The sequence below is a fragment of the Homalodisca vitripennis genome, chromosome 5, assembly GCF_021130785.1.
Source record: "Homalodisca vitripennis isolate AUS2020 chromosome 5, UT_GWSS_2.1, whole genome shotgun sequence".
In the NCBI taxonomy this organism is placed as follows: Eukaryota; Metazoa; Arthropoda; class Insecta; order Hemiptera; family Cicadellidae; genus Homalodisca; species Homalodisca vitripennis.
The window spans coordinates 177,372,625-177,399,831 of record NC_060211.1 but is presented as its reverse complement, the minus strand read 5'-3'; the positions used below and the strand labels follow the sequence as shown (position 1 = coordinate 177,399,831).

Below are 27,207 nucleotides of genomic sequence, written 5' to 3'. Positions count from 1 at the left end.
TAAGACTAACTATACAATATTGTGAGTTAAAAAAGTTTAAACTTATAACAGCATTAAAAAGTTTTATTGTCAAGATTGAAATAGTTACAAATTATTCAGAAATTGAATATCTATATGTGATTGTAAAATCTGATTCAAAGTAAGATTTCTCGTCAGACGGGATTAGCTCCTTCTATTTTTTTGTGACTAGTGTTCTTACCAATTTCCTAATGAAATTTATCGAATATAAGTTTAACTGTATGTTCAACTTATGACCATTTTAAAAGGTAAAGCATAATAATAAATAATGCTTACCGCTTTGACACGAGCAATCGTATTGGCACCGTCCTTCTTGTTGCCTCATTGCAGACTGAAGTTGTACAACGACCAAAAACTTTATTTCACTGTCCGAATCTGTGTGTGATATGCTTGAAGATTTTTCAAAATCCGTGTTAACTTGTGTGTTTTGACGAGTGATGATAAATGTTATTTTTCAATAATCAAATACGGTTGTCCCCTGACCACTTGTTTCTAGTAGACTATTATACAAATGTGTTGTATATGAGTTCTATAAATAAAGCATTTCTAATATTGTTGGGAAGTTTATCTGATATACGTTTAATAATCGTCAATATAAAAAGAGAATAAATTCTTCTAGTTTGAATTCAATTAGAAATTATATAAAAATTAAATCCAATAAAGAACAAAAATATAAGATATGAAACGTGTATTACAGTAACGACTGTTTTATAAACATGATTGAACATGATTTTCTAAATTCCTAAGTATTATTACAAAAATAATATGCTTGACTGCGCCGTTGTTACCATCATAGCATTTGTACATTTCCCACTGTTGAATTTATATTTATTACAATATACAGTTGACATTTTAGTTACGTCATTTTTGTTATATGACCTGTAGAAATCGTATGCAATCGTATGCTGACTGACACTTAAATTAATAATATACTTACTGTACATTTAAACATTTAACATGTCCACGCGAGCTACCATAGCTTTTGAAATACACAACTTATTTTGTAACTAATAAGTGTGTTTTAATGACTAAATTACACCACCGATTCTACAAAAATATCTCTAGAAATTCGGTTAATTGTCTAACCGAAAGGAAAGAAATGAGTGGGGCTCTACAGCGCATCATTTGTTGGCGTTAGACGGATTCGAAGTACTCGCAATACTACTTTAACAACAGAATATAACTTGATTAAATCGTACTGTTCGTTGCATAAAAGTTTATAAAGAGTTAAATTGCAGATGCAATTTGGATTGCGCAATATATTCTAATCGTATCATATATATATATATATATATATATATATATATATATATATGTATATGCTCTGCAATGCTTGATACTAAAAAGTATGTTGTGATAACTGTGAAAATGACATTTCAAAATAAATTTAAAAGCCAAAGGCCTCAATATAAATATTAGCTCCTTAGTATGACGTTAAAAAGACTTAAGCTTATACAAAATACTAGCCTGAAAGATCTTTCATATATGGATCTCCTCTAAGTATCTATTTATACACTTGTGGAAACAATCTGACAAATAGAAGTCTCTTTGAATACTAATATCTGGGATGTGAGACTTACTAAATCACTCATAAAACAATCAATAATATAATTTATTGGCCAGGTTATCTGTACTGCAGCAAGTCTACATGATCTTGCCTGACCTAATGGAACGCGTAGCTTCCATACAATCTGCTGTATAGAAATTTCTGTGTATAGTAATTAATATCTTGCTTCTGGGGCATAATAAATCATTCACAATTATAAAAATCTATGAGGTTATGTTATTGGCCAGGGTATCTGTGCTACAACAAGTCTACATGATCTTGCCTGAACTATTTGAACGTGTAACATCCGCAAAATCTGGCACGATGGTATTGTTAACAAAAACACAAACTTGCGCATTGCGATTTATGTTCACGTTTTCATGGCTGTGGTGATAAATTAATATATACCACTATATTGCTTTATACTTGTGTACATTTAAACTTAAGTCTACAACGCATACACTACTAATACTAATACATTGAATTTTTTGTCAACTAAGCAAGAATAATTCCTTTTGTTGATTACTAATGTATGAGTATATCTTTGAGTATGCTTTAATCTCGTTTTAATTACTTGCGCAACGAGCGGAAATTGTATCTTGTTTATAAACCGTAATGAAATACAAATTTTATTTACAATTTTTTTCGGACATTTGTCATCGTTACGTCCTTTGAAACATATGACGATGGAAAACCTCCGTGATTCTATTATCCTTTAAAAATAAAATCTTTAATCCCGTTATTTCCAATCATAAAAAAAGAGTATCTGGAAAATATTATAAGAAATAAATTATAATAAAACCTTTAATTCCAGTTATTAATTTTCATATGGTCTAAAATTACCTGTAACTTTCAAAATCACCGTGAGTGCAAAATGCAAATTAAATCCGATTAATTATTACAATTTCGATCTTTTATAAAACGAATAATACTAGCTTTGGTTTTATGTGTGAAGTTTTGATGTTATGAAACTCTCAAGCAAGCACTGTGACCCAAATATTAAATAATAAATATAGATGTCCGGGCCTGTACTAGTTATAACACTGCCAATATTTTGTTATATTACTGTTATAAGTTCACGAACCTAATTATTATGAACTAAGCATATTAGTTAATATTAATTATGCTATGAATTATCCGAGTATATGGCACCAGTAGTCCAGTGTTTGTCATGGTATTCCTCCGTTGATATGAATAACAATATATATCTACAAAGGCCCAAGCTTCACAAACCTAATTATTGCCATCATAAACAGCAGACGGGGGTGATCTAGTTTGTGAAATGGTATTCCTAGTTGACACGAATATAATATCATTCTACACATGATCACGCTTCACAAATAATTATATTTGAACATCGCTATGATCAACTGACCATACTGACTGGGGTAGTCTAGTTCGTGTAATAATATACCCTAGTTGATAATAATAAACGATGTTCTGCACATGCTCACGCTTCACAAACAATTATATTTGAACATCGCTATGATCGACTGACCATACTGACTGGGGTAGTCTAGTTCGTGTAATAATATACCCTAGTTGATAATAATAAACGATGTTCTGCACATGCTCACGCTTCACAAACAATTATATTTGAACATCGCTATGATCGACTGACCATACTGACTGGGGAAGTCTCGTTCGTGTAATAATATACCCTAGTTGATAATAATAAACGATGTTCTGCACATGCTCACGCTTCACAAACAATTATATTTGAACATCGCTATGATCGACTGACCATACTGACTGGGGTAGTCTAGTTCGTGTAATAATATACCATAGTTGATAATAACAAACGATGTTCTGCACACGCTCACGCTTCACAAACAATTATATTTGAACATCGCTATGATCGACTGACCATACTGACTGGGGTAGTCTAGTTCGTGTAATAATATACCCTAGTTGATAATAATAAACGATGTTCTGCACATGCTCACGCTTCACAAACAATTATATTTGAACATCGCTATGATCGACTGACCATACTGACTGGGGTAGTCTAGTTCGTGTAATAATATACCCTAGTTGATAATAATAAACGATGTTCTGCACATGCTCACGCTTCACAAACAATTATATTTGAACATCGCTATGATCGACTGACCATACTGACTGGGGTAGTCTAGTTCGTGTAATAATATACCCTAGTTGATATGAATAAACGATATTCTACATATTCTCACGCTTCACAAACAATTATATTTGAACATCGCTATGATTTAATGGCCCTACTGACTGGGGAAGTCTCGTTCGTGTAATAATATACCCTAGTTGATAATAATAAACGATGTTCTACACATTCACACGCTTCACAAACAATTATATTTAAACATCGCTATGATAGACTGGCACTGCTGACTGGGGTAGTCTAGTTCCTGTAATAATATACCCTAGTTGATAATAATAAACGATTGTCTACACATTCACACGCTTCACAAACAATTATATTTGAACATCGCTATGATCAACTGACCATACTGACTGGAGTAGTCTAGTTCGTGTAATAATATAACTTAGTTGATATGAAGAAACGATATTCTACATATTCTCACGCTTCACAAACATAATTATATTTGAACATCGCTATGTTTCTACTGGCACTACTGACTGGGTTAGTCTAGTTCCTGTAATAATATACCCTAGTTGATAATAACAAACGATATTCTACACATGATCATGCTTCACAAACATAATTATATTTGAAGATCGCTATGTTCGACTGGCACTACTGATTGGGGTAGTCTAGTTCGTGTAATATTATACCCTAGATGATAATAACAAACGAAGTTCTATACAGGCTCATGCTTCACAAACAATTATATTTGAACATCGCTTTGATTAACTGGCACTACTGACTGGGGTAGTCTAGTTCGTGTAATAATATACCCTAGTTGATAATAACAAACGATTGTCTGCACATGCTCACGCTTCACAAACAATTATATTTGAACATCGCTTTGATTGACAGGCACTACTGACTGGGGAAGTCTAGTTCGTGTAATAATATACCCTAGTTGATAATAATAAACGATGTTCTACCCGTGCTCACGCATCACTAACAATTATATTTGAACATCGCTATGATCGACTGACCATACTGACTGGGGTAGTCTAGTTCGTGTAATAATATACCCTAGTTGATAATAACAAACGATTGTCTGCACATGCTCACGCTTCACAAACAATTATATTTGAACATCGCTTTGATTAACAGGCACTACTGACTGGGGAAGTCTAGTTCGTGTAATAATATACCCTAGTTGATATGAAGAAACAATATTCTACATATTCTCACGCTTCACATACATAATTATATTTGAACATCGCTATGTTCTACTGGCACTACTGACTGGGGTAGTCTAGTTCGTGTAATAATATACCCTAGTTGATATGAAGAAACAATATTCTACATATTCTCACGCTTCACATACATAATTATATTTGAACATCGCTATGTTCGACTGGCACTACTGACTGGGGTAGTCTTGTTCGTGTAATAATATACCCTAGTTGATAATAACAAACGATATTCTACACATGATCATGCTTCACAAACATAATTATATTTGAACATCGCTATGTTCGACTGGCACTACCGATTGGGGTAGTCTAGTTCGTGTAATATTATACCCTAGATGATAATAACAAACGATGTTCTATACAAACTCATGCTTCACAAACAATTATATTTGAACATCGCTATGATTGACTGGCACTACTGATTGGGGTAGTCTAATACCATGAAATTGACTGGATGCAATGTTTTGTATTAAATGATGTTAATTTAAGTTATAATAAATTTTGTGAGATATTATCTTTAAATATAAATAGTTGTAAAACAGTTGCTGTGCCTTCTAGATTAAACAAAGCAAAGGCTATCACACCTTGGATGAATCATAATTTATTAAATCGATTAAAAAGAAGGAGAAACCTATATTCAATATTAAAGAAACGACCTTATGATCTAAAGTTTAAAAAATATTATAACAGATTTACTGAAAAACTAAAAAATGATATTAATTTAACCAAGCAGAATTTTTACAGTACAAAGTTAACCAGTTGCATAGGTGACCAAGCACAGTGCTGGAAAATTATAAATAATTTGAGTGGAGCGGCAAATCGTAAATCTGTAGATAAGATCAAGTTAGATAACGGGGAAGTTGTGTCTGATGCAAGACAAGTGGCAGAGTCAATCAACTCTTATCTTATCTCAACCCAAGGTCCAACTCACCTGCACACTTCTGCACCTCAGACATTTCTTTCCTTGCCTAGTCCCCATTGTTAACTTAAGTTTTAATGAAGGTACTTTTCCCGAAAGACTTAAATTAAGTACTGTTGTTCCCATATTCAAGAAGGATTCATCCTATAAACTTGAAAATTTAAGACCAATAAGCTTGCTATCAGTTTTTTCTAAAATAATTGAGAAAATAATTAAATCAAGATTAATAAGCTTTTTGGAAAGAAACAATTTTTTTTAGTCCCTGCCAGTTTGGATTTAGAAAAGGAAAATCAACTGAAGAAGCAATACTTTGCAATTACAGAACAAATATATTGTAGCTTAAATAAAAAAGAGAAAGCCACAGGTCTATTTATTGACTTTAAAAAAGCTTTTGATTATGTTGACCATAACATCTTATTGGAAAAATTGGAACATGCAGGAGTAAGAGGAATCGCTCTTAACTGGTTTAAAAGCTTTTTAAGCAATAGGGTCCAACAGGTTAAGATTAAAGATAGGTTTAGTAACCCTTACTTTGTCAAGGCTGGAGTACCACAAGGGTCAGTGACCTCTTCAATCCTATTTCTAATTTTTATAAATGACCTGTTAAAACTTCCTTTTCATGGGCAAATATGTGCTTTTGCTGACGATATCGCGTTCTTTTATTCATTCACAGACGCCGCTATCGCCTGGCAACTTATTACAGAAGACCTCAACACTTTAAAAAATTGGTGTGTGAAAAACAAAATGCAAGTAAATGTCAGTAAAACTAAGTACGTTAATTTCAGTCATACAAATTTTGATTTTCCCTCTGATATAGTATACAACATAGATAATTGTACTCAAAACCAAAAGTATCAAACCATAGAAAAGGTAAAATATTTTAAATATCTGGGAGTTGTGCTGGACGAACAATTAAATTGGGAAAGACACTCAATAACTGTTCACAGTAAAATTAAATCAATGATAAGGACATTTTACTACTTAAGAAACTTTTGCAACGAAACAACCTTAAAAATGCTTTATTTTGCGCTGGTACACTCGAGAATTCAGTATGCTATACATTGTTGGGGAGGTACTTACAAGACTTATATTTTGAGGATAAGAAAATCCCAAAATTACCTTATCAGAATAATTACATGTAAAAAAAGAGAGACAGTTCATTTCCACTATACTGCACATTAAAGATACTTCCTGTTCAACATCTATTTATTTACAAAGTCTTAAGAATATTTTATCTTAAAAGTGGAAACACTGGAACAACAAATTTAATGCACAATACAAGAAGTGGATCAAATAGAATATTCAAACTTCCAAAAGTTACAAAAAGTATTTTTAAACATTCTTTCCAATATATAGGGCCTAAGTACTTTAATCAATTACCACATGAGGTAAAAAGTTGTATAAACTTAAAAATATTTTCCGGAAAATTAAAAGAGTGGTTATTTTTAAAACAAGATGTAGACTTTATGAATGTTTGCTTGGTATAAATTCTGTACATATGTCGAAACTAATTAAATTTTTTTTTCTCGTCTGTTGTTTTATTTTTCTTCTAAAAATTGTAAATATAAGTACGTATACTATGTGAGAAATGTTAAGTTGAACTGCAGTACCACCTATTATAGGAATATAATCTGTACATATATTAGTTATTTTATAAGTAAACCAAGCGCCACAGAGAGTGTCTTTGGATGTATCAAGACTGGACTCATTTATCATTTTTGTACTGTGTATTTATATAATTAGTTTAAGGATGTTGTAAATTTGTTTATATTTAATAATTCTCACTGGCCACACATACTTGTAACTGTGGTCAGTTATTTCCAAGGACATATTATGTTATATTCATGTAAATTAACGAATGGAAAATAAAATTATTATTATTATTATTATTAATTCGTGTAATAATATACCCTAGTTGATAATAACAAACGATGTTCTACACATGCTCACGCTTCACAAACAATTATTTTTGAACATCGCTTTGATTGACTGGCACTATTGACTGGGGAAGTCTAGTTCGTGTAATAATATACCCTAGTTGATATGAATAAAAGATATTCTACATATTCTCACGCTTCACAAACAATTATATTTGAACATCGCTATGATTGACTGGCACTACTGACTGGGGAAGTCTAGTTCGTGTAATATTATACCCTAGATGATAATAACAAACGATGTTCTATACAGGCTCATGCTTCACAAACAATTATATTTGAACATCGCTATGATTGACTGGCACTACTGACTGGGGAAGTCTAGTTCGTGTAATATTATACCCTAGATGATAATAACAAACGATGTTCTATACAGGCTCATGCTTCACAAACAATTATATTTGAACATCGCTATGTTCGACTGGCACTACTGACTGGGGTAGTCTAGTTCGTGTAATAATATACCCTAGTTGATAATAATAAACGATGTTCTACCCATGCTCACGCATCACTAACAATTATATTTGAACATCGCTATGATCGACTGACCATACTGACTGGGGTAGTCTAGTTCGTGTAATAATATACCCTAGTTGATAATAACAAACGATATTCTACATATTCTCACGCTTCACAAACAATTATATTTGAACATCGCTATGATTGACTGGCACTACTGATTGGGGTAGTCTAGTTCGTGTAATATTATACCCTAGATGATAATAACAAACGATGTTCTATACAGGCTCATGCTTCACAAACAATTATATTTGATCATCGCTATGATAGACTGGCACTACTGACTGGGGAAGTCTAGTTCGTGTTGTAATATACCCTAGATGCTATGAATGAAAGATATTCTACATATTCTCACGCTTCACAAACAATTATATTTGAACATCGCTATGATTGACTGGCACTACTGATTGGGGTAGTCTAGTTCTTGTAATATTATACCCTAGATGATAATAACAAACGATGTTCTATACAGGATCATGCTTCACAAACAGTTATATTTGAATATCGCTTTGATTGACTGGCACTACTGACTGGGGAAGTCTAGTTCGTGTAATAATATACCCTATATGATATGAATAAACGATATTCTACATATTCTCACGTTTCAAAACAATTATATTTGAACATCGCTATGATTGACTGGCACTACTGATTGGGGTAGTCTAGTTCGTATAATAATATACCCTAGTTATATGAATAAACTATATTCTACATATTCTCACGTTTTACAATTAATTATATTTGAACATCCCTATGATTTAATGGCACTACTGACTGGGGTAGTCTAGTTCGTGTAATAACATATCCTTTTTGATAATAATAAACGATATTTTAATATATAATAGGTCACTACTAAAAGAACTTATTATACCATCCTGTTAAGTTTATTATTGTAATACATTTAGACGAGGCATTGAGCACGTAGTGGCGACTATGAAGACTGAGATGTTATCTGATGACGTGGTTGTCTCCGGAATATCAAATAAAGCTAAGTTCAACGGGGAATAATAATACCCTTACTCTCTCCGGTGTTTCATGCGTAACTACAATCTTTTTTTCGTAACCATTGAGTTTTTCATGATTATTGTAACTGTCTCAATGGTAGTATGCAAGATTTCTAGTCGTTTAAGATCGAGAAACCTTACATATAATGTAATTGTGATGTCAAAGTGTTATTCCAGATATACTATACAGACGTATTACTTACCGTAAATGGAATAAAATTATGTGTGTGAGCGCGCGCGTGTGTGTGTTTGTGTGGTCAGTATTATTTTGCCGAATTTATTGTGTCTATTTATTTGTCAATAAACACAAAATGTGTACATTTCCAACTTTTAATTCTATATGTAGCCAAGTAGTTAGTTTCAAGCCCAGCAGTTTTTAGGTCTAAAAACTGCTAATAATGATGTAGGTAATGATAAAATCAATGACGTGTTGAGAATGGATAATATACTGTAATGAGATATATATAATTCTGAAAATGTTAAGAGTTTGTTAAATAAAAATGAAGTAAATAGAAATTACATTCCATTAGTTGTATAAAATGGAAGTTGTATAAGGAACGCTTATTTGATAGGGTAAACTTTTCCCGATAATAGTAACATGTGAGGCATTACTGGGTTATCTTTAAACCGCAGAGGAGCGGCTTTAACAAAGGGTTTATCGATTTCCTTTAATACCGCCAACCACGGCACACCAGTCCGCCGAGCTCCGGCGTGGTCTAAACTGAGTTTTCAACCTTAGATTAATTATGTTTTGTTTGAGGGCAGTCCAAGGACGGAATACCCAATTTTAGGGAGTTCTTTTGCATTTATGCGGCCGTGACCTCCAGAATCTGAATCCGCGACTACAATAATAAAAAATGTGTGTGTGTACTGCTGTGCTAAATATCGAGCCAATTGGTTATTTTCATTCACTCTAATGTTATCTACATTTAACAGGAAAAGAGAATATATTTATCTAAATTGTGCTTCTTTGGTGAGAACGTATCCTACATATGAAAGAAGAATGACGTTTATATGAAAAAAGTTTTATTAATACAAATTAGGTAAAAGTGTTTTTTACAACACGGAGTACAGATGAAATATGTTCCTTATTTATTTTGTCTTTTTGTAACTAATCCTCTTGTGCAACAATATCCTGTTGACAATACCTAGCACCACCAATAAAATGAGTATGCCTCATAAACTTATGCCTCCCCAAAACATCATAAAGCCACCTCCATACGCACCTCCATTCGAACAAAGTACAGTTGACAACATCTCTTTCTACTTTTATATACTTGCTCTTTTTACGTCTAGATCTTTTCAACTTACTCTGGTTTCATCGGTAAATAAAAGCTGTATTCCTACTCGAGAGTCCAGTTAACGTGATCACGTGCAAATGCAAGTCGAGCGACAAGACTACCTGGTTATACGAGATCCTGCAGCTGACCTCCTGCTGGCTAACATAGAAGTCTCCTTACCGTACTAATCGACATGTGCACATTTCCAGTCCCTGCAGAGATATGCTGGTAGGGAATCTGGGCTCTGAACCGTGTAGGTTTGTTTCACTAGGCGGGACTTGCCCTGGCCTTCTCTCGTCAGATCCAGGTTTCCTGTAGCTGACCTCCTGCTGGCTAACATAGAAGTCTCCTTACCGTACTAATCGACATGTGCACATTTCCATTCCCTGCAGAGATGTGCTGGTAGGGAATCTGGCTCTGAACCTTTTAGGTTTGTTTCACTAGGCGGGCCTTCTCCTGGCGTTCTCTCGTCAGATCCAGGTTTCCTGTAGCTGACCTCCTGCTGGCTAACATAGAAGTCTCCTTACCGTACTAAATCGACATGTGCACATTTCCAGTCCCTGCAGAGGTATGCTGGTAGGGAATCTGGCTCTGAACCTTTTAGGTTTGTTTCACTAGGCGGGCCTTCTCCTGGCGTTCTCTCGTCAGATCCAGGTTTCCTGTAGCTGACCTCCTGCTGGCTAACATAGAAGTCTCCTTACCGTACTAATCGACATGTGCACATTTCCAGTCCCTGCAGAGGTATGCTGGTAGGGAATCTGGCTCTGAACCTTTTAGGTTTGTTTCACTAGGCGGGCCTTCTCCTGGCGTTCTCTCGTCAGATCCAGGTTTCCTGTAGCTGACCTCCTGCTGGCTAACATAGAAGTCTCCTTACCGTACTAATCGACATGTGCACATTTCCATTCCCTGCAGAGATGTGCTGGTAGGGAATCTGGCTCTGAACCTTTTAGGTTTGTTTCACTAGGCGGGCCTTCTCCTGGCGTTCTCTCGTCAGATCCAGGTTTCCTGTAGCTGACCTCCTGCTGGCTAACATAGAAGTCTCCTTACCGTACTAATCGACATTTGCACATTTCCAGTCCCTGCAGAGGTATGCTGGTAGGGAATCTGGCTCTGAACATTTCAGGTTTGTTTCACTAGGCGGGCCTTGGGCCTTCTCTCGTCAGATCCAGGTTTCCTGTAGCTGTCTTACAGCTCTAATAATTTTCGAATGATGCACATCTATCATCTCTGCAACTTTCCTATATGGCATGCCTTGTAAGGGTGATTTTTGTAACATTTAAATAGCAAGACATGATTAAAACACTAAAAACACTTTACAACTAAAAATATAACCAGCTGTAATCATAATTTTATACGTACACTCAAGAAGAAATGCTCACAAAACTTCTGTAAAATAAAACGAAAATCCAGCTTGACCTTTGTATGACGCATAGATTAGATAATATAGAAAACCTTTATAATTATATCAACCCTTCCTACCACATCTATGTTATGTGTAGAAAGCTTGGTTGCTATACCGTGCTTGGAGATATCGTTTTGGAAACATCGCAGTGCACCCAATTGTGCACACGATGAGACAACGAGACTGTCACTTTATATGTGTATACGTTTCTCTTATGTCGAAACGTTGTAAGGTCGTTTTATGCTTCTTAGTCACAGGCATTCTTCGGATCCTTCAGATAAACATGACTTCAGATTCTAGGGTTATGTCTGAGACAGCATCAGAGACCAGACGGTGACATAGAAGCAAAGTAAACTGGAGCTAAACTCAACATTCAAACTGAATCAACCCTTTCTATCGTAGCTACCTAATGTGAATATAGAGAACTTTGAGATTATGACATGAGATTCACCTAACTTAGTTTTTAGCTGGTTTTTCCTGGTGCAAGGAAAAACAATAGAGCTCAGACATGTGAGCTTCTGGCAATATTCGTAATTTACATCACCGATTTCAATTACGAATTGCAAATTTATGATTAAATTTCTTACTCAATGACGTTAATAACAGGTCAAGTATATTCTACCCTGTTATAAGAAAAAACAATAGAGCTCAGACATGTGAGCTTCTGATAATATTCGTAATTTACTTCACCGATTATAATTATAAATTATAAATTTAATGTTTGTTACTGAATGAAGTTATTAAGAAGAGGCCAAGTATATTCCACCCTGGAACAATAAAATACAATAGATCTCAGACATATGGGATTTGATAATATTCTTAATTTAAATCACCGATTATAATTAGGAATTACAAATTTATGACTTGTTACTGAATAAAGTTATTAGGTAGAGGCCAAGTATATTCCACCCTGGAGCAATAAAATACAATTGATCAATGAATAAAGTTATTAAGAAAAGGCCAAGTATATTCAATCGTGGAGGAAGCAAATACAAAAGAGCTCAGACAGGTGGGATTTGATAATATTCATAATTTAAATCACCGATTTTAATTACGAATTACAAATTTATGATTTCTTACTGGATGACATTATTAACAGGCCAAGTATATTCTAACCTGGTACAAGGAAAAAAAATATAGCTCAGAAACGTGGGCTTCTGATAATATTCGTAATTTACAACACCGCTTATAATTATAAATTAAAAATTTATAATTTGTTACTGAATAATGATATTAAGAAGCCAAGTATATTCCACCATGGAGCAAGGACATACAATAGAGCTTGTACATCAAATCAAATCAAAATCTTTTTATTCATACACACAAAACAATAACATATACACTTCCATAATTTAAATGAATAATTCCCCATATAGACTATAGGTCTGTGTAAGGGGAGGAGTCCATCAATCAGTCTTTTCTTAATTGTACTTAATTGTTCTTAATTGTAATCGTAATTGTAATTGTATACCATATTTTAACATAAAGATTTACCAAAGATCTGTTTAAGTATTACAAAATACATTGTAAAAATTGTATATACATATACTTACATACATGATACGCATACATATGCATACACACACACACACACACACACACACACACACCCATCTCTATACAGTTTAGGCACCGCTTAACCACCATATTACTATTATATGGATGGAAACAATCCAACAGCACCACCAAATCACATCCCACAATAATAATTCCTACTTACACAAAATTCCTAAATAATTTGCTATTAACAGGCTTCTTCGTAATTTATTGGTAACTGGAACGAATCAGTGCCTCTGCAGCAGCATCACCCAGGCTGAGCAAGTACTGCATGTAGTGTGTCCAATCATCTTGTTGAAGGAAGAATGAGAGTACTCCTAGTTACGGACTCTTACACAACTACTGTTTAAGGATGAAAGATTAGGATATCAAAACTGTACTTAAAATACAGGAAACCTATGTGCAAAACAACATTCATTTGAAAATGTTTTACCAGTATAATTACATTTTTTTTAAATATCATTAATTTTATAAAACATTATTATAAATATGGTTCTGTGAAACGATGGTGACTTAAAAAATTATAATAATACAAATTTTTGTTTTCTTTCTTAAAAATAAAACTAATAAACAAGCCGTAACTTAAATTTCTGTAGAGATTAGCTTAAAAATTACAATTTTGTACGCTCTACTGTTTTGAAAATCAGTCTATATTAACATTTTTAAAGTTTACTACATTTAAAATGACATCCTCCATCACATCCTGCGGTGTAACTAAACCAGTCTCATATTTCAATGCCACATTTGACATGACGTACTCCATCACATCCTGCGGTGTCACTAAACCAGTCTCGTATTTCAATGCCGCATTTAACATGACGTACTCCATCACATCCTGCGGTGTCACTAAACCAGTCTCATATTTCAATGCCACATTTAACATGACGTACTTCATCACATAATGCGGTGTAACTAAACCAGTCTCGTATTTCAATGCCGCATTTAACATGACGTACTCCATCACATCCTGCGGTGTAACTAAACCAGTCTCATATTTCAATGCCACATTTAACGTGACGTACTCCATCACATCCTGCGGTGTCACTAATCCAGTCTCATATTTCAATGCCAAATTTGACATGACGTACTCCATCACATCCTGCGGTGTAACTAAACCAGTCTCATATTTCAATTCCACATTTAACATGACGTACTCCATCACATCCTGCGGTGTCACTAAACCAGTCTCATATTTCAATGCCACATTTAACATGACGTACTTCATCACATAATGCGGTGTAACTAAACCAGTCTCGTATTTAAATGCCAAATGTGACTTGACGTAATCCATTACATCCTGCGGTGTCATTAAACCAGTCTCGTATTTCAATCCCTTGCACCATCTACGTAAGGATAAGGTATCGAAAATAATATTCAATTCAAAATTAACTTTTATGTTGAAGTAATATATAACATACTACTTAATATAAAATGTTATAATGATACAGCCACATATTCCTAGTATGGGAACACATATTTATTTTACTATAGTCATATGAAAAATGTTAAATACACATCTGGTAATATTACTTTTCACATGAAGTAATACTATTTAGGTTTAATTGATGTGTGAAAATTCAACCTAATCAACCAAGCTGGTCTGAAAATCGATATATAAACCAGTTGTCTTGAGGTGGGTCGATTGTAAATTAACTGCTTCACAAGCGTTTTGCTTGGAGCTTAGGAAATCAATAGAAGTAATTAACACCGCTCCATTCCTTCCTTTCATCTCTCCTGGCCCTTGTGCAAGCTTTGAGTGTATTATAGTTTAACAATCGATTTATTCGGTTTATCGTTAGTTAATTTTCATATATTAAAGCATTTGTTTGTTAATTCTTCTATAATGTATTTTCAGCATAGAACAATCTATTACATTCTTAAGCCTAACGCGTTTCGCACGATTACGTACAATAAAGAGTAAATGAAAACAAAGTAAACCTTCCCCACACACAAACACACACACACTCAGATAATAAATTAATTAAAAGTTTACTTCGTTTGGTCTTCAAGATTAAACATTTAAAATAATGGAAAGAAACATAACAGTAGGGTGGAGTTGAGCGTGGTGCACGGAGTGGTTGATGCACATGTTTCTGGTCAAGGTATCTTCCGCGTTATCTGTTACATCTCGCTCGAGTAGACCGCTTTGTTTGCTATTATTAAAGTTCTGTCTAAAAATTAGTATTTCCTGAGGACTTTATACTGGATATTTCAGTCTATGCCACAAGATGTTCTATTTATAACGTATTAATGGTTCCATACTGTATGCCTCATTACAATGATGTCCAAGGATATTTAAGTCTATGCTGCAGTACTGCCACCAGCTAGCTGTTCTGTTTATGACGTATTAATGGTTCCATACTGTATGCCTAATTACAATGATGTCCAAGGATATTTAAGTCTATGCTGCAGTACTGCCACCAGCTAGCTGTTCTGTTTATGACGTATTAATGGTTCCATACTGTATGCCTCATTACAATGATGTCCAAGGATATATAAGTCTATGCTGCAGTACTGCCACCAGCTGTTCTATTTATGACGTATTAATGGTTCCATACTGTATGCCTCATTACAAAGATGTCCAAGGATATTTAAGTCTATGCTGCAGTACTGCCACCAGCTGTTCTATTTATGACGTATTAATGGTTCCATACTTTATGCCTCATTACAAAGATGTCCGAGGATATTTCAGTCTATGCTGCAGTACTGCCACCAGCTGTTCTATTTATGACGTATTAATGGTTCCATACTGTATGCCTCATTACAATGATGTCCGAGGATGTTATAAGCGTTATAATTTAATCAAACGTGTTCTCTGAGCACCTCAGATCTAACTTTGTAAATGTGTTTAAAGATAAAGTGGCTTGTAAACTCCGCAATGTCTTTATTTTACAACATTTATGTCAAAAATTAATACTAAGAAAACTACCTATATCAAAGCTCAGCACCCACAAACTAGTTGGTATTGATTAAAATTACCATAATTTTGTCTTTAAAAGACAAGCAAAATGTAATGTTCGGGAAGACAATTTCAAATTCTGGGAACAGTATAAAAGAAGCCTCTTCTTCCAACTTCCAGCTTCCCTTTCAGAAAGTAAAGCCTTCCATCTTGTCGGGTGCTTCGTTGACAGACCTCCTCCCGATGCAGCAGTTTCTTTCTGAAGTTCTTTAGTTCTCTAAATTTGAGAACCTTGTGCACTATGCAACAATTCAGCAGCTAGCGCACTGCCTCCGTGATAACTGGCTCAGTTCTTAAGCTTTTGAATGCTGCTAACGTCTTCTCTAAAAATGCTCTTTCCTCTCTACTTATCTGGTTTGTATATGAAAAATTGCAAACATTGGTCCATTCGAAGTCACTCACCGGGGCAAGGTGGTTTCCCCTGTGCGCCAATCGTTATGCATTCCACGCTGTGCCAAAATCTGGCGTGCATTTAACTTTGTGATGTATATTATAATATGTTTCGCGCAGATGTACTAAAAAACTGTCTTTTGCGTAATTACTCACTTTCATATTTTTATTTTTCATTCCGTAGGTTAATTTTTGTATATTGTTGGCAACAAACATGACATTTTCCTCGGAATTTGGAGCCTGTTTAAGATTTCTTCCCGTATGTAAAATTTCTTTTATTGAAAGCAAAGACATAAACCGGGATTTGGTTAAAAACTGCACAAAGAGATACAATTGAAGTTACCATATTTACGGTCCTAATGGATTAGTCATTGAGTTATGTGAAATTCTGATATGTTTAGAGTAAAGAGGTAAAGCATAACAAAAACAAAAGGTGGAAGGACCAAAACAATTTTTCTTTCTAAAATATTCTGTGGCACAAAATTTATTCAGTATTTACAATTATGTATTCATTATTTACGCACACAATTCACAGGGAGCTGATTCCTTACGACCAACGTTTTGTTTGTTATGATCGGTAGAATTGTCTTGCACACGCTCTGCTGAAAAATGTCCGCATCATTCTCGGAGGCGTGTCTGCAACTTCCTTTCTTGTTCGACGCCCAAAGCAAATACCCGAATACGTCAGTCTTGCAGTCTGTGTACGAAAAGGCTCTCAGATACAGGTCTTTGACGGCATCGTCTACCTTGTGCAGTATATGAGTCAGTTTAAAGTCTTCGGTCGATTGGTGCTGTGATATTCCTTGCGTTGATATCTGTAAAAACAATAAAACCCTCTAATTTTTGTGGCGAAAGAACAATTATGAAATAGGTTTAAATTTTCCGGTGAGTAGAAGAACTTTTTGCTTTATATTAAACGGTAGCACCTGTAGAAAGTGAAGCATTTGGCAGTAGCATCTGATTACTAGTAATCTGCAGCAAATATTGTGTTACCATTCTTGTTTCGGTACTTTGATATTATCCAGAGTCAACTAGTTTTTGAAGAGTTTTTCTTACAGGGGACTTAATATAATTACATTATTAGAAAGACCAGACTTTATTTAGTTTACTACATTATGACGATCGGCTTGGTAACACACATCCACGAGATAGTATCCAAAATTAAGCTCAGATCACGTGAGCACTCAAACCGTTATCTTTAAATTTGTTACTACTAAATACTATTACAAAACCTAGTAACTACAGGAAGAGTGGCCTTCTTCTCGCCGACTTCCGTTCCTTTTGATAGACAGAAAACAAGAACCATTTGTAATAGCGACGTAATTTTCTAAAACTCTTTTATTTCTAATAATGCTGTTTTTTCAGGTCCCCGGTAAGAAAAACTCTCCCAAATATATTGTCCTCCGGATAAAACAAAATAATCTTGTTTGTATATTAAAAAAAAGTTATTTAACTATCTCGAGCGAATAAAAATATTGTGTGCGATTTTGCATTTGGCCATACTTTTCTGGATTGTGAATGACAGAGTAATTGTCAGGCTACTTCTTTATGAAAAATTTATTGCCCCTGTCAACAGGTAAGTTTATTGATTTTATGATTTGAAATCTAATTATTCAAACGACCTGAGACATGTCTATATTTGTAGTTTCAAGTACACTTATGTTATCAATTTATTTGAGATAAAAGTAATAAAACTGTTTTAGTACGCTGAAGATATACCTTACACATAAGTGAGGATGTTTAACTGAGACAATGGTGTAGTATAGACGATTCTTCTGTGTTTTAATTCACATAATTAATACAGTCCATAATGTCCTCATTATATAAATTTATGAGAAACTGATTCACGTAACAATCATATCATAAATAAGAAATTATACGTTTAGTGACAGTGATGCTATTGTTTCGAGTATCAAGAATTTAGATATGAGTATAAGTATTCCGTGGACACTTTAATTTTAACTTTACTTTTAACATGAGAACTATATAAATATCATAGTAGTTACCCGCTGCCTTGCCTGCAATTTTTTAGACTTTGCACCTGTATGAGCACTTCTGGCTCGAGTGAATTATATTTCTGTCACCAATTTTGAGTTTTGCCTTGTTGCCACGATCTTTAAAAAATCCGTCAGAAAGTGTATATGTGTAGCCATTTCATTTTATCTAGTATTACATTTTTGTTTCCATAATAGATTCTTCTCGGGATCAAGAAAATAGTATACACATACAGGACAGACAAGTCTATTTCTGTTAAAAGACAACTAAGATGAGTTTTAATCATACTGTAAGTATATAGTAATGATTAGATAGTAACTCTCTTATATCACCATCATAGTACTAACCGAGCACTGCACAGTTAACATTAACTAAAAAGTACAGTTAAAAGTATATTTTTATAAAATTTTGCAGAAAAGGTTGATAATAGAAGTTATGAAAGAAGTATCAAGCTTACTCTATGCTTCCAAGACTATAAATGTAAACAAGGTAGACAATTTTAGTTAAATGAACTAAAAATATGGTTGTAATGTCATAAAACTATGTTTGCACAGATCAGTTTATTCCATTTAACGGACTGTAGAAGAGGATTCAACTCGTTAACTATAAAAAAATCTAATTTTCCAATAAAAATTTATGTTTATTAATCGAGATAAAAACTACCTTATCTTTTAAGTTGAGCGAAACAAGACATATCTGAAATGTTTGTTTAAATCGGTTCAGTGGTTTCACAAGAAAGATTTGCTCACGTTCAATGTTCAATGGCTTATATAGAGTGAAACTATAAAAAGCGTTAGTTATTTTACTTTAAATTCGACCGTAATTTAGGAAAAAAATAAAGCTAATATATCACATAATTCTTACTTCATATCATATTGAATACTCACCACTCCAAAAAAGAGAAGTATGAATTTTAAAATACAGTTCATATTTAATTCGTCTAATATTGTTGAGTAAATGGCTTTTATTATAACATAACAGGTTTTAGAAGTCTTTATCAATCATTATGTGGCAATAATTAATGGCCTGTGTCTATTATACATGAAAATGTTAACTACTCATTTAAAATAACGGTTTGAATGCACTTTAGTTAGTAAAATGTTATTTGCATAACAATATGTGCATGTAATACTCTTGACAATAAATAGGAAGCCGTCGTATGTGTATATTGCTTTAATACGCATAATAAGGACTGTTCATGAAGTCACGAAGAATTACACATATTGAAACGCCCATAAAATGTCAAGACAAATAGTGTTCTAGTTTGGTAATTGTGAATATGAAATTATTGCAGATTAGCCGCTCAATTTCTGCAGCCTCGTTTCCTCAATTATTTTTATTTTTTTAACTTTTAATAGCGTATATTTATAATTTAATTCGCCCGATACATATTAACCCATGTCCGTTTACGTTTTAAAATTCCCTGAATACCAGAGGAGACCGAATAGTCAATGATATTTCACAACAGCTTGCCGGAGGTCTAGCTGAATAACAAAGTTACCCGGAGGAAAACTTAATGAGTATGTTTCGTAGCTCTCGGAATAAATGAGGAGTCTAAAGTATAAACTGGTGTGAGATTCACACTTAATATAGAGATTCATACATACTATACTTCTATAAAGGAAAAGACTAAAAAATAAATGGTTGCAAGTAAATTTTAATACTCAAGGACCACAAAGAAATCATAAGAAATCATCTCCGACTAACAAAGGAGTTGAGAATCGAAATTCACGCATATTGGTTCTTCTAGTAACAGGATAGGGGGGAGGTCTGGAGAGTGAAATTGCCTGAGAGTCAGACCTTCTGTTCTGTATAAAGGAAGAGATTATAGAATAAAGGGTTCCAAGTGAATTGTAATGATCAAGGATTACAAAGAAATCATAAATCTCCGACTGACAAAGATATCGAGAATCGAAGTTGGCGCATCCTAGTTCTTCTAGTAATTGAGGAGTCTTGAGAATGAACTGGTGAGCGTTTCGGACGTACTGTTCTGTATAATGGCAGAGAATATAGAATGAAGAGTCGCAAGTGAATTGTAATAATCAAGGATTACAAATAAATCATAAATCTCTGACTGACAAAGATGTTAAGAATCGTAGTTCGCGCATCTTGGTTCTTCTAATAATGGGGGGGAGGGTCTGGAGAGTGAAATTGCCTGAGAGTCAGTCCTACTGTTCTGTATAAAGGAAGAGATTATAGAATGAAGGATTGTAAGTGAATTGTAATAATTAAAGATTACAAAGAAATCATAAATCTCCGATTGACAAAGATATCGATAATCGAAGTTAGCGCATCCTGGCTCTCCTAGTAATTGAGGAGTTTGGATAATGAACTGGTGAGCGTTTCGGACGTACTGCTCTGTATAATGGCAGAGAATATAGAATGAAGGGTTCATAAGAAATATCATTCTTGGGATATTTGTTAAGAACGCCTAAAAATAATAGAAATATCTTTAGGTACTAAGAGCAAACATTTTCATGGAACTATAAATAGAAGGTCTGAAACACAAGACAGAAAACCTTTCAAAATTACTACTTGACTAATTGAATTTACTTTCCCTTATACAGTCCAACACCGCATACAATTCCATATCATGCTTTACGGCCGTTTTCAGTTGACTTCTTTGCGTTGTAAGATCTGAGGACGTAGACTTTCTTCATGTTATTAGCCATGTGTAAAGTAACATTTACTCAGTCGAAAAGTGTATTAATCCATCATATTATAAGTAAAGAAATCTGCACTTCTTTCTCATTAAAATGAACCAAATAAATAATTTACTAGGAACTACAATCGTAGTGTATCAAAAACAATACTCATCTATTTCAGGATTTTATAATAGTATTAATTTGAATTTTGAGTTTAGCTCCATTCATAACAGGATTTTCCAGTCATTTTTAATTCACCTTCCTTTAATTGCAGCGTCTGATATCTGACGCTGTCTCAGACTTGACTCCTGGAATCTGGTAGCTCAAAACTACGGATACTATGATGTGATGGACACGATCTCAATGTACGGTGGAGCATCCGAGTTTTCTACACATAACATAGATATGTGTATCAGAGTACTGTATTGCACTAACGTGTGTAGCTGAAGAGACAACGAGACTACCAATTCACCTATTTATAGGTGTCTCTGATGTGAAACGATGTAAGTTTTTCGTTCTGAGCTTCTTCGTCGTTGAATTTCTTTGAATCTCTTCAGACGAATATGATTCCAGATTCTAGGAGTCAAATCTGAGGTAGCGTCAGATATGAGACGCTACAATAAAACGAAGATGAACTGGAGCTAAACTTAAAATTCAATTGAATCAACCCTTCCTGCCATAGATACGTTATGTGCATTATTTAGTTGATCACTTTATAATATAATAGGTACAGTCCCTAATTAGACAATACTCATATATTTTCGGTATATTTTAATTACATAACACGGTTCGTATTTTGGTTTCAGTCAAATGAATAAATAAAGCGTTTCTAATGCAATCTAAATAGTAGCAAGATAAATTCTATGTGATACAAATCAACGAAAATCCAGCAACCGTTTCAAATTATTTGTATGTCACGCAATAAATTCATTCCGGAAACAGTTGTAGTTTTATTCATCACTGTTTTTTATAGCTTATCCACCGCACTGAGCCCTGACAGTTCCGTGCCTCACGCCACGTAGCGGTGGCGGTGGCGGTGCTTTATCATGCTGTGGAGGACTTTCGGGTCTCGATACCTTGGGTAATGTCTGCTGTCATGCAACCTGAATTTTTTCACTATGCAATTACCTGATTAAGAGTTTGATCCTGTTTATTTAATATTAATGATCCGCCTTACACTAATGTGAGTTGTCCTGTGTGTGTGTGTGTGTGTGTGTGTGTGTGTGTGTGTGTGTGTGTGTGTGTGTGTGTGTGTGTGTGTGTGTGTGTGTGTGTGTGTGTGTGTGTGTGTGTGTGTGTGTGTGTGTGTGTGTGTGTGTGTGTGTGTGTGTGTGTGTGTGTGTGTGTGTGTGTGTGTGTTGGGATATCGATGGTCATATGTACTCAGTTTTGCCTAAGGAAACATCCGTCAGTAATAAATATTGTGGTAAAGGGGTTGATGAAATAGTAGGACCTATTCACATCAAAATTACGAAGTATTTTAATGTTATGGCAGTTCATACAGTTAATTAGGTGAGTACAAATTGTATTGACACATTGACATTCGTTGTTTCGAGTTTGTTTTTAACAAAAGAAGGATTATGAAGGAAACAGGATTTTCCAGTCATTTTTAATTCAGTAAAACAAAAAACCAGTAACATTAAGTTTTAGGATCCGCAATCTCATATGTTCCTCAGACGACGAAATAACCAAACACGTAAATAAAATCTTGGTTAAAATTTAAACAAATATATTGACCTAGGTTTTAGTTATGTAATATGTTATTCACTTGAGTAAGAGATCAGTAACAACGTAGTGTAACTGATTTTAGTATCACTGAACAATTTTAAATATATAACAAAGATATGAGATTTATGAGAAAGATGATTAGTTGAAAGTATTTAATGTCGTAAAAGAATTTGTATTCTAACATTGAATTTCAGATACGAAAAATAATATTTTGAAATTTTCCGACATTTTATACACACCCTGTAACTATTTATGGAATGGCCGCCAATACAAAAAGTTAAAGACGCCAGATAAAATAATGTACATTCAAAACGTAGACCGTTAATGTTTGTGTAATTCACCTTTACCTTAACAGTTTTGTACTGAAATCACATAATCAGTACTTATAATGTGTTACTAACTACTAATATTAACTTAAAATAATGTTGTGCTGTATAATCTTATGTTGCCTTAACAAAACGTAGACTATTAATTTTTGCGTAATTCACCTTTACCTTAACAAGTTTTTTACTGAAATCACATAATCAGTACTTATAATGTGTTACTAACTACTAATATTAACTTAAAATAATGTTGTGCTGTATAATCTTATGTTGCCTTAACAAAACGTAGACTATTAATTTTGCGTAATTCACCTTTACCTTAACAAGTTTTTTTACTGAAATCACATAATCAGTACTTATAATGTGTTACTAACTACTAATATTAACTTAAAATAGTGTTGTGCTGTATAATCTTATGTTGCCTTAACAAAACGTAGACTATTAATTTTTGCGTAATTCACCTTTACCTTAACAAGTTTTTTACTGAAATCACATAATCAGTACTTATAATGTGTTACTAACTACTAATATTAACTTAAAATAATGTTGTGCTGTATAATCTTATATTGCCTTAACAAAACGTAGACTATTAATTTTGCGTAATTCACCTTTACCTTAACAGTTTTTTACTGAAATCACATAATCAGTACTTATAATATGTTACTAACTACTAATATTAACTTAAAATAATGTTGTGCTGTATAATCTTATGTTGCCTTAACAAAACGTAGACTATTAATTTTTGCGTAATTCACCTTTACCTTAACAAGTTTTTTACTGAAATCACATAATCAGTACTTATAATGTGTTACTAACTACTAATATTAACTTAAAATAATGTTGTGCTGTATAATCTTATGTTGCCTTAACAAAACGTAGACTATTAATTTTGCGTAATTCACCTTTACCTTAACAGTTTTTTACTGAAATCACATAATCAGTACTTATAATATGTTACTAACTACTAATATTAACTTAAAATAATGTACATTCAAAACGTAGACTATTAATTTTTGCGTAATTCACCTTTACCTTAACAGTTTTTTACTGAAATCACATAGTCAGTACTTATAATGTGTTACTAACTACTAATTATTACTTAAAATAATGTTGTGCTGTATAATCTTATGTTGCCTTAACAAAATGTAGTCATAAAATAGAGTAAATAAATATAATATTCGGAATATTTTTAAATATTTAATTTTAAAACTTTTAATACCTAATTAAACGATATCAAAAAGGATTTAATTTGATGTAAGTTTCACAACATTGCCCGGTTTTAGAGGTCTGCTCATACCTTAATTCTCAAGGGATGATCAGTTCGATAGCCGATTATTTGATCGAAATAGTCGCATGTAAATCCCGTGTTAGCATATTTGCAATTATGTTCACTCGATTCAGTCAGCAAATTAAATAAACAAGTTTATTACTATTCCCATTTTCTCACATGGAGGCAGGTGGTTGGAGTTGCATATGAATGAATCTACATTTTCAAAGAATTACGTCAGAAAGCAAATAATGTGGTATCCGTAATTTGTACGACCATGTTAAGTTAATATCATAATTTAACTGTACTACACTATTAGAAGTTTAAACATAAAGCATAAACTGCGAGCAAAAATTACACTATTATAAGAGTTGGACGATTTTGAAAACGATAACATACGATGAAACCCATCAATGATTATATGTATAAGTAATACATAAATTTAAAAACTAAAAACTAAACGTAGTTGCGGCGGGAAATGTTAATTCAATGTAAATGTTGAGTTTTGCTCCAGTTTACTTATCATAGTGCAGCGTTTGTAATCTGAACTGGTTCTGAACATTCACGTTGAAATAACACTTCCCCTATAGTCACGTTATGTGTATAAAAGTCTGTTGATCCTCCTTCCTTAGATATCGTCTTTAAAACATCTTAGAGCACTCAATTATGCACCTTACGAGATAATGTAGTCTAGATGTCTCTGATTTCGAAACTATGTAAAGAGTTAATTTCGAGCTTTTTCGTCGCCGACTGTCTGATCTCTTTAGCCGAACATGAATTCCAGGAGTCAAGTCTGTGACATAGCCAGTTACCATATGCTGTACTACAAGGAAGGTGAACTAGAGATAAACTCAACATTCACATGCAACTAGAAATAACAGCAGTAAACAACTGACTGCCTAATGATTTAAAAAATCAGGATGACCTTATAAAAATAATAATACTTACACTGTACAAGGAACAGAGAATGGTACCTATATTAATGAGTGCCTGTTATGATTTTTCAGGGAGTGGTTGCAGGACAGAAATACTCAATCATATTCCTCCTGCATGAGCGGTTCACTATCAGAATACTTAACCTGCACAAGTTGCAGAAGATCATTTTATCATATCAGTATGGTAATGGGTTCATATGTTTCAGGGAGAGTTTTCAACACAGAGACACTGAATCATATTCCTCCTGCATGAGCGGTTCACTATCATAATACTTAACCTGCACAAGTTGCAGAAGATCATCTTATCATATCAGTGTGGTAATGGGTTCATATGTTTCAGGGAGAGTTTTCAACAAAGAGACACTGAATCATATTCCTACTACATGAGCGGTTCACTATCAGAATACTTAACCTGCACACGTTGCAGAAGATCATCTTATCATATCAGTATGGTAATGGGTGTTTGTTCATATGTTTCAGGGAGAGTTTTCAACACAGAGACACTGAATCATATTCCTACTGTATGAGCGGTTCACTATCAGAATACTTAACCTGCACACGTTGCAGAAGATCATCTTATCATATCAGTATGGTAATGGGTGTTTGTTCATATGTTTTCAGGGAGAGTTTTCAACACAGAGACACTGAATCATATTCCTACTGTATGAGCGGTTCACTATCAGAATACTTAACCTGCACACGTTGCAGAAGATCATCTTATCATATCAGTATGGTAATGGGTGTTTGTTCATATGTTTCAGGGAGAGTTTTCAACAAAGAGATACTGAATCATATTCCTACTGTATGAGCGGTTCACTATCATAATACTTAAACTGCACAAGGTACGAGGAATAAGACTTGTTTTTTCGCATGATATTATAATACTCCAATGGAATATTTTTAAATATAGTCATTAATATTTAATATTATTATGTGTACATATTGTAAAATTAATATTGAAACGTAGCTTGATAATAATAAGTTTAATTCTATGTATATATAAACATATGCATTTACAATGTACGAGCTGTCTCGTAACATATTTAACAGCTCTCACTAGTAGTTGCAATTTCATTGTTGACAAATGGTTTTGTTCTATATTGTATATATATTTTAGCACTTAATTAACGTTTAGCTATAATTCTATTGGATAAATTGCGTAACAATATTTTTACCGGATAAACAATAACTTACTGGATTGACGTTTACCTATAATCGTACTGTATAAACTCATAGCTATAATCCTACTAGATAAAATTTTAGCTATAATTCTACTGAATAAACTCTTAGGTATAATCCTACTGGATAAACCTTTAGGTATCATCCTACTGGATAAAATTTTAGCTTTAATTCTATTGAATAAACATTTAGGTATAATCCTACTGGATAAACCTTTAGGTATCATCCTACTGGATAAACTTTTAGCCATAATTCTACTGAATAAACTCTTAAGTATAATCCTACTGGATGAACC

At 33.6% G+C, this 27,207-nt stretch overlaps 2 protein-coding genes across 3 annotated transcripts in view; one reads left to right on the top strand and one right to left on the bottom strand.

Annotated features, from left to right (window-relative positions):
- The window catches only part of LOC124363231 (chondroadherin-like), a 307,780-nt gene that overhangs the window by 263,278 nt on the left and 17,295 nt on the right, over nucleotides 1–27,207 (top strand). For both annotated transcript variants that reach the window (XM_046818400.1, XM_046818399.1), the window contains exon 4: nucleotides 26,495–26,575. The gene's annotated coding sequence lies outside the window, so the exon portion shown is untranslated. The remainder of the gene's footprint in view (nucleotides 1–26,494; nucleotides 26,576–27,207) is intronic.
- Nucleotides 17,307–19,865, bottom strand: LOC124363232. The gene is made up of 2 exons (XM_046818401.1): nucleotides 19,723–19,865; nucleotides 17,307–17,655 (listed from the first exon to the last, which is right to left on the bottom strand). Exons 1-2 carry the CDS (start codon nucleotides 19,762–19,764, stop codon nucleotides 17,353–17,355), a joined length of 345 nt encoding a protein of 114 aa, XP_046674357.1. The 5' UTR covers nucleotides 19,765–19,865; the 3' UTR covers nucleotides 17,307–17,352.

Bases quoted from the DNA above. Each gene is read 5' to 3' on its own strand.
- LOC124363232 (XM_046818401.1), bottom strand. From the start codon at position 19,764: ATGAACTGTATTTTAAAATTCATACTTCTCTTTTTTGGAGTG. The intron at 17,656-19,722 runs GTGAGTATTCAA...TTGTTTTTACAG, and splicing joins TACTTCTCTTTTTTGGAGTG to ATATCAACGCAAGGAATATC.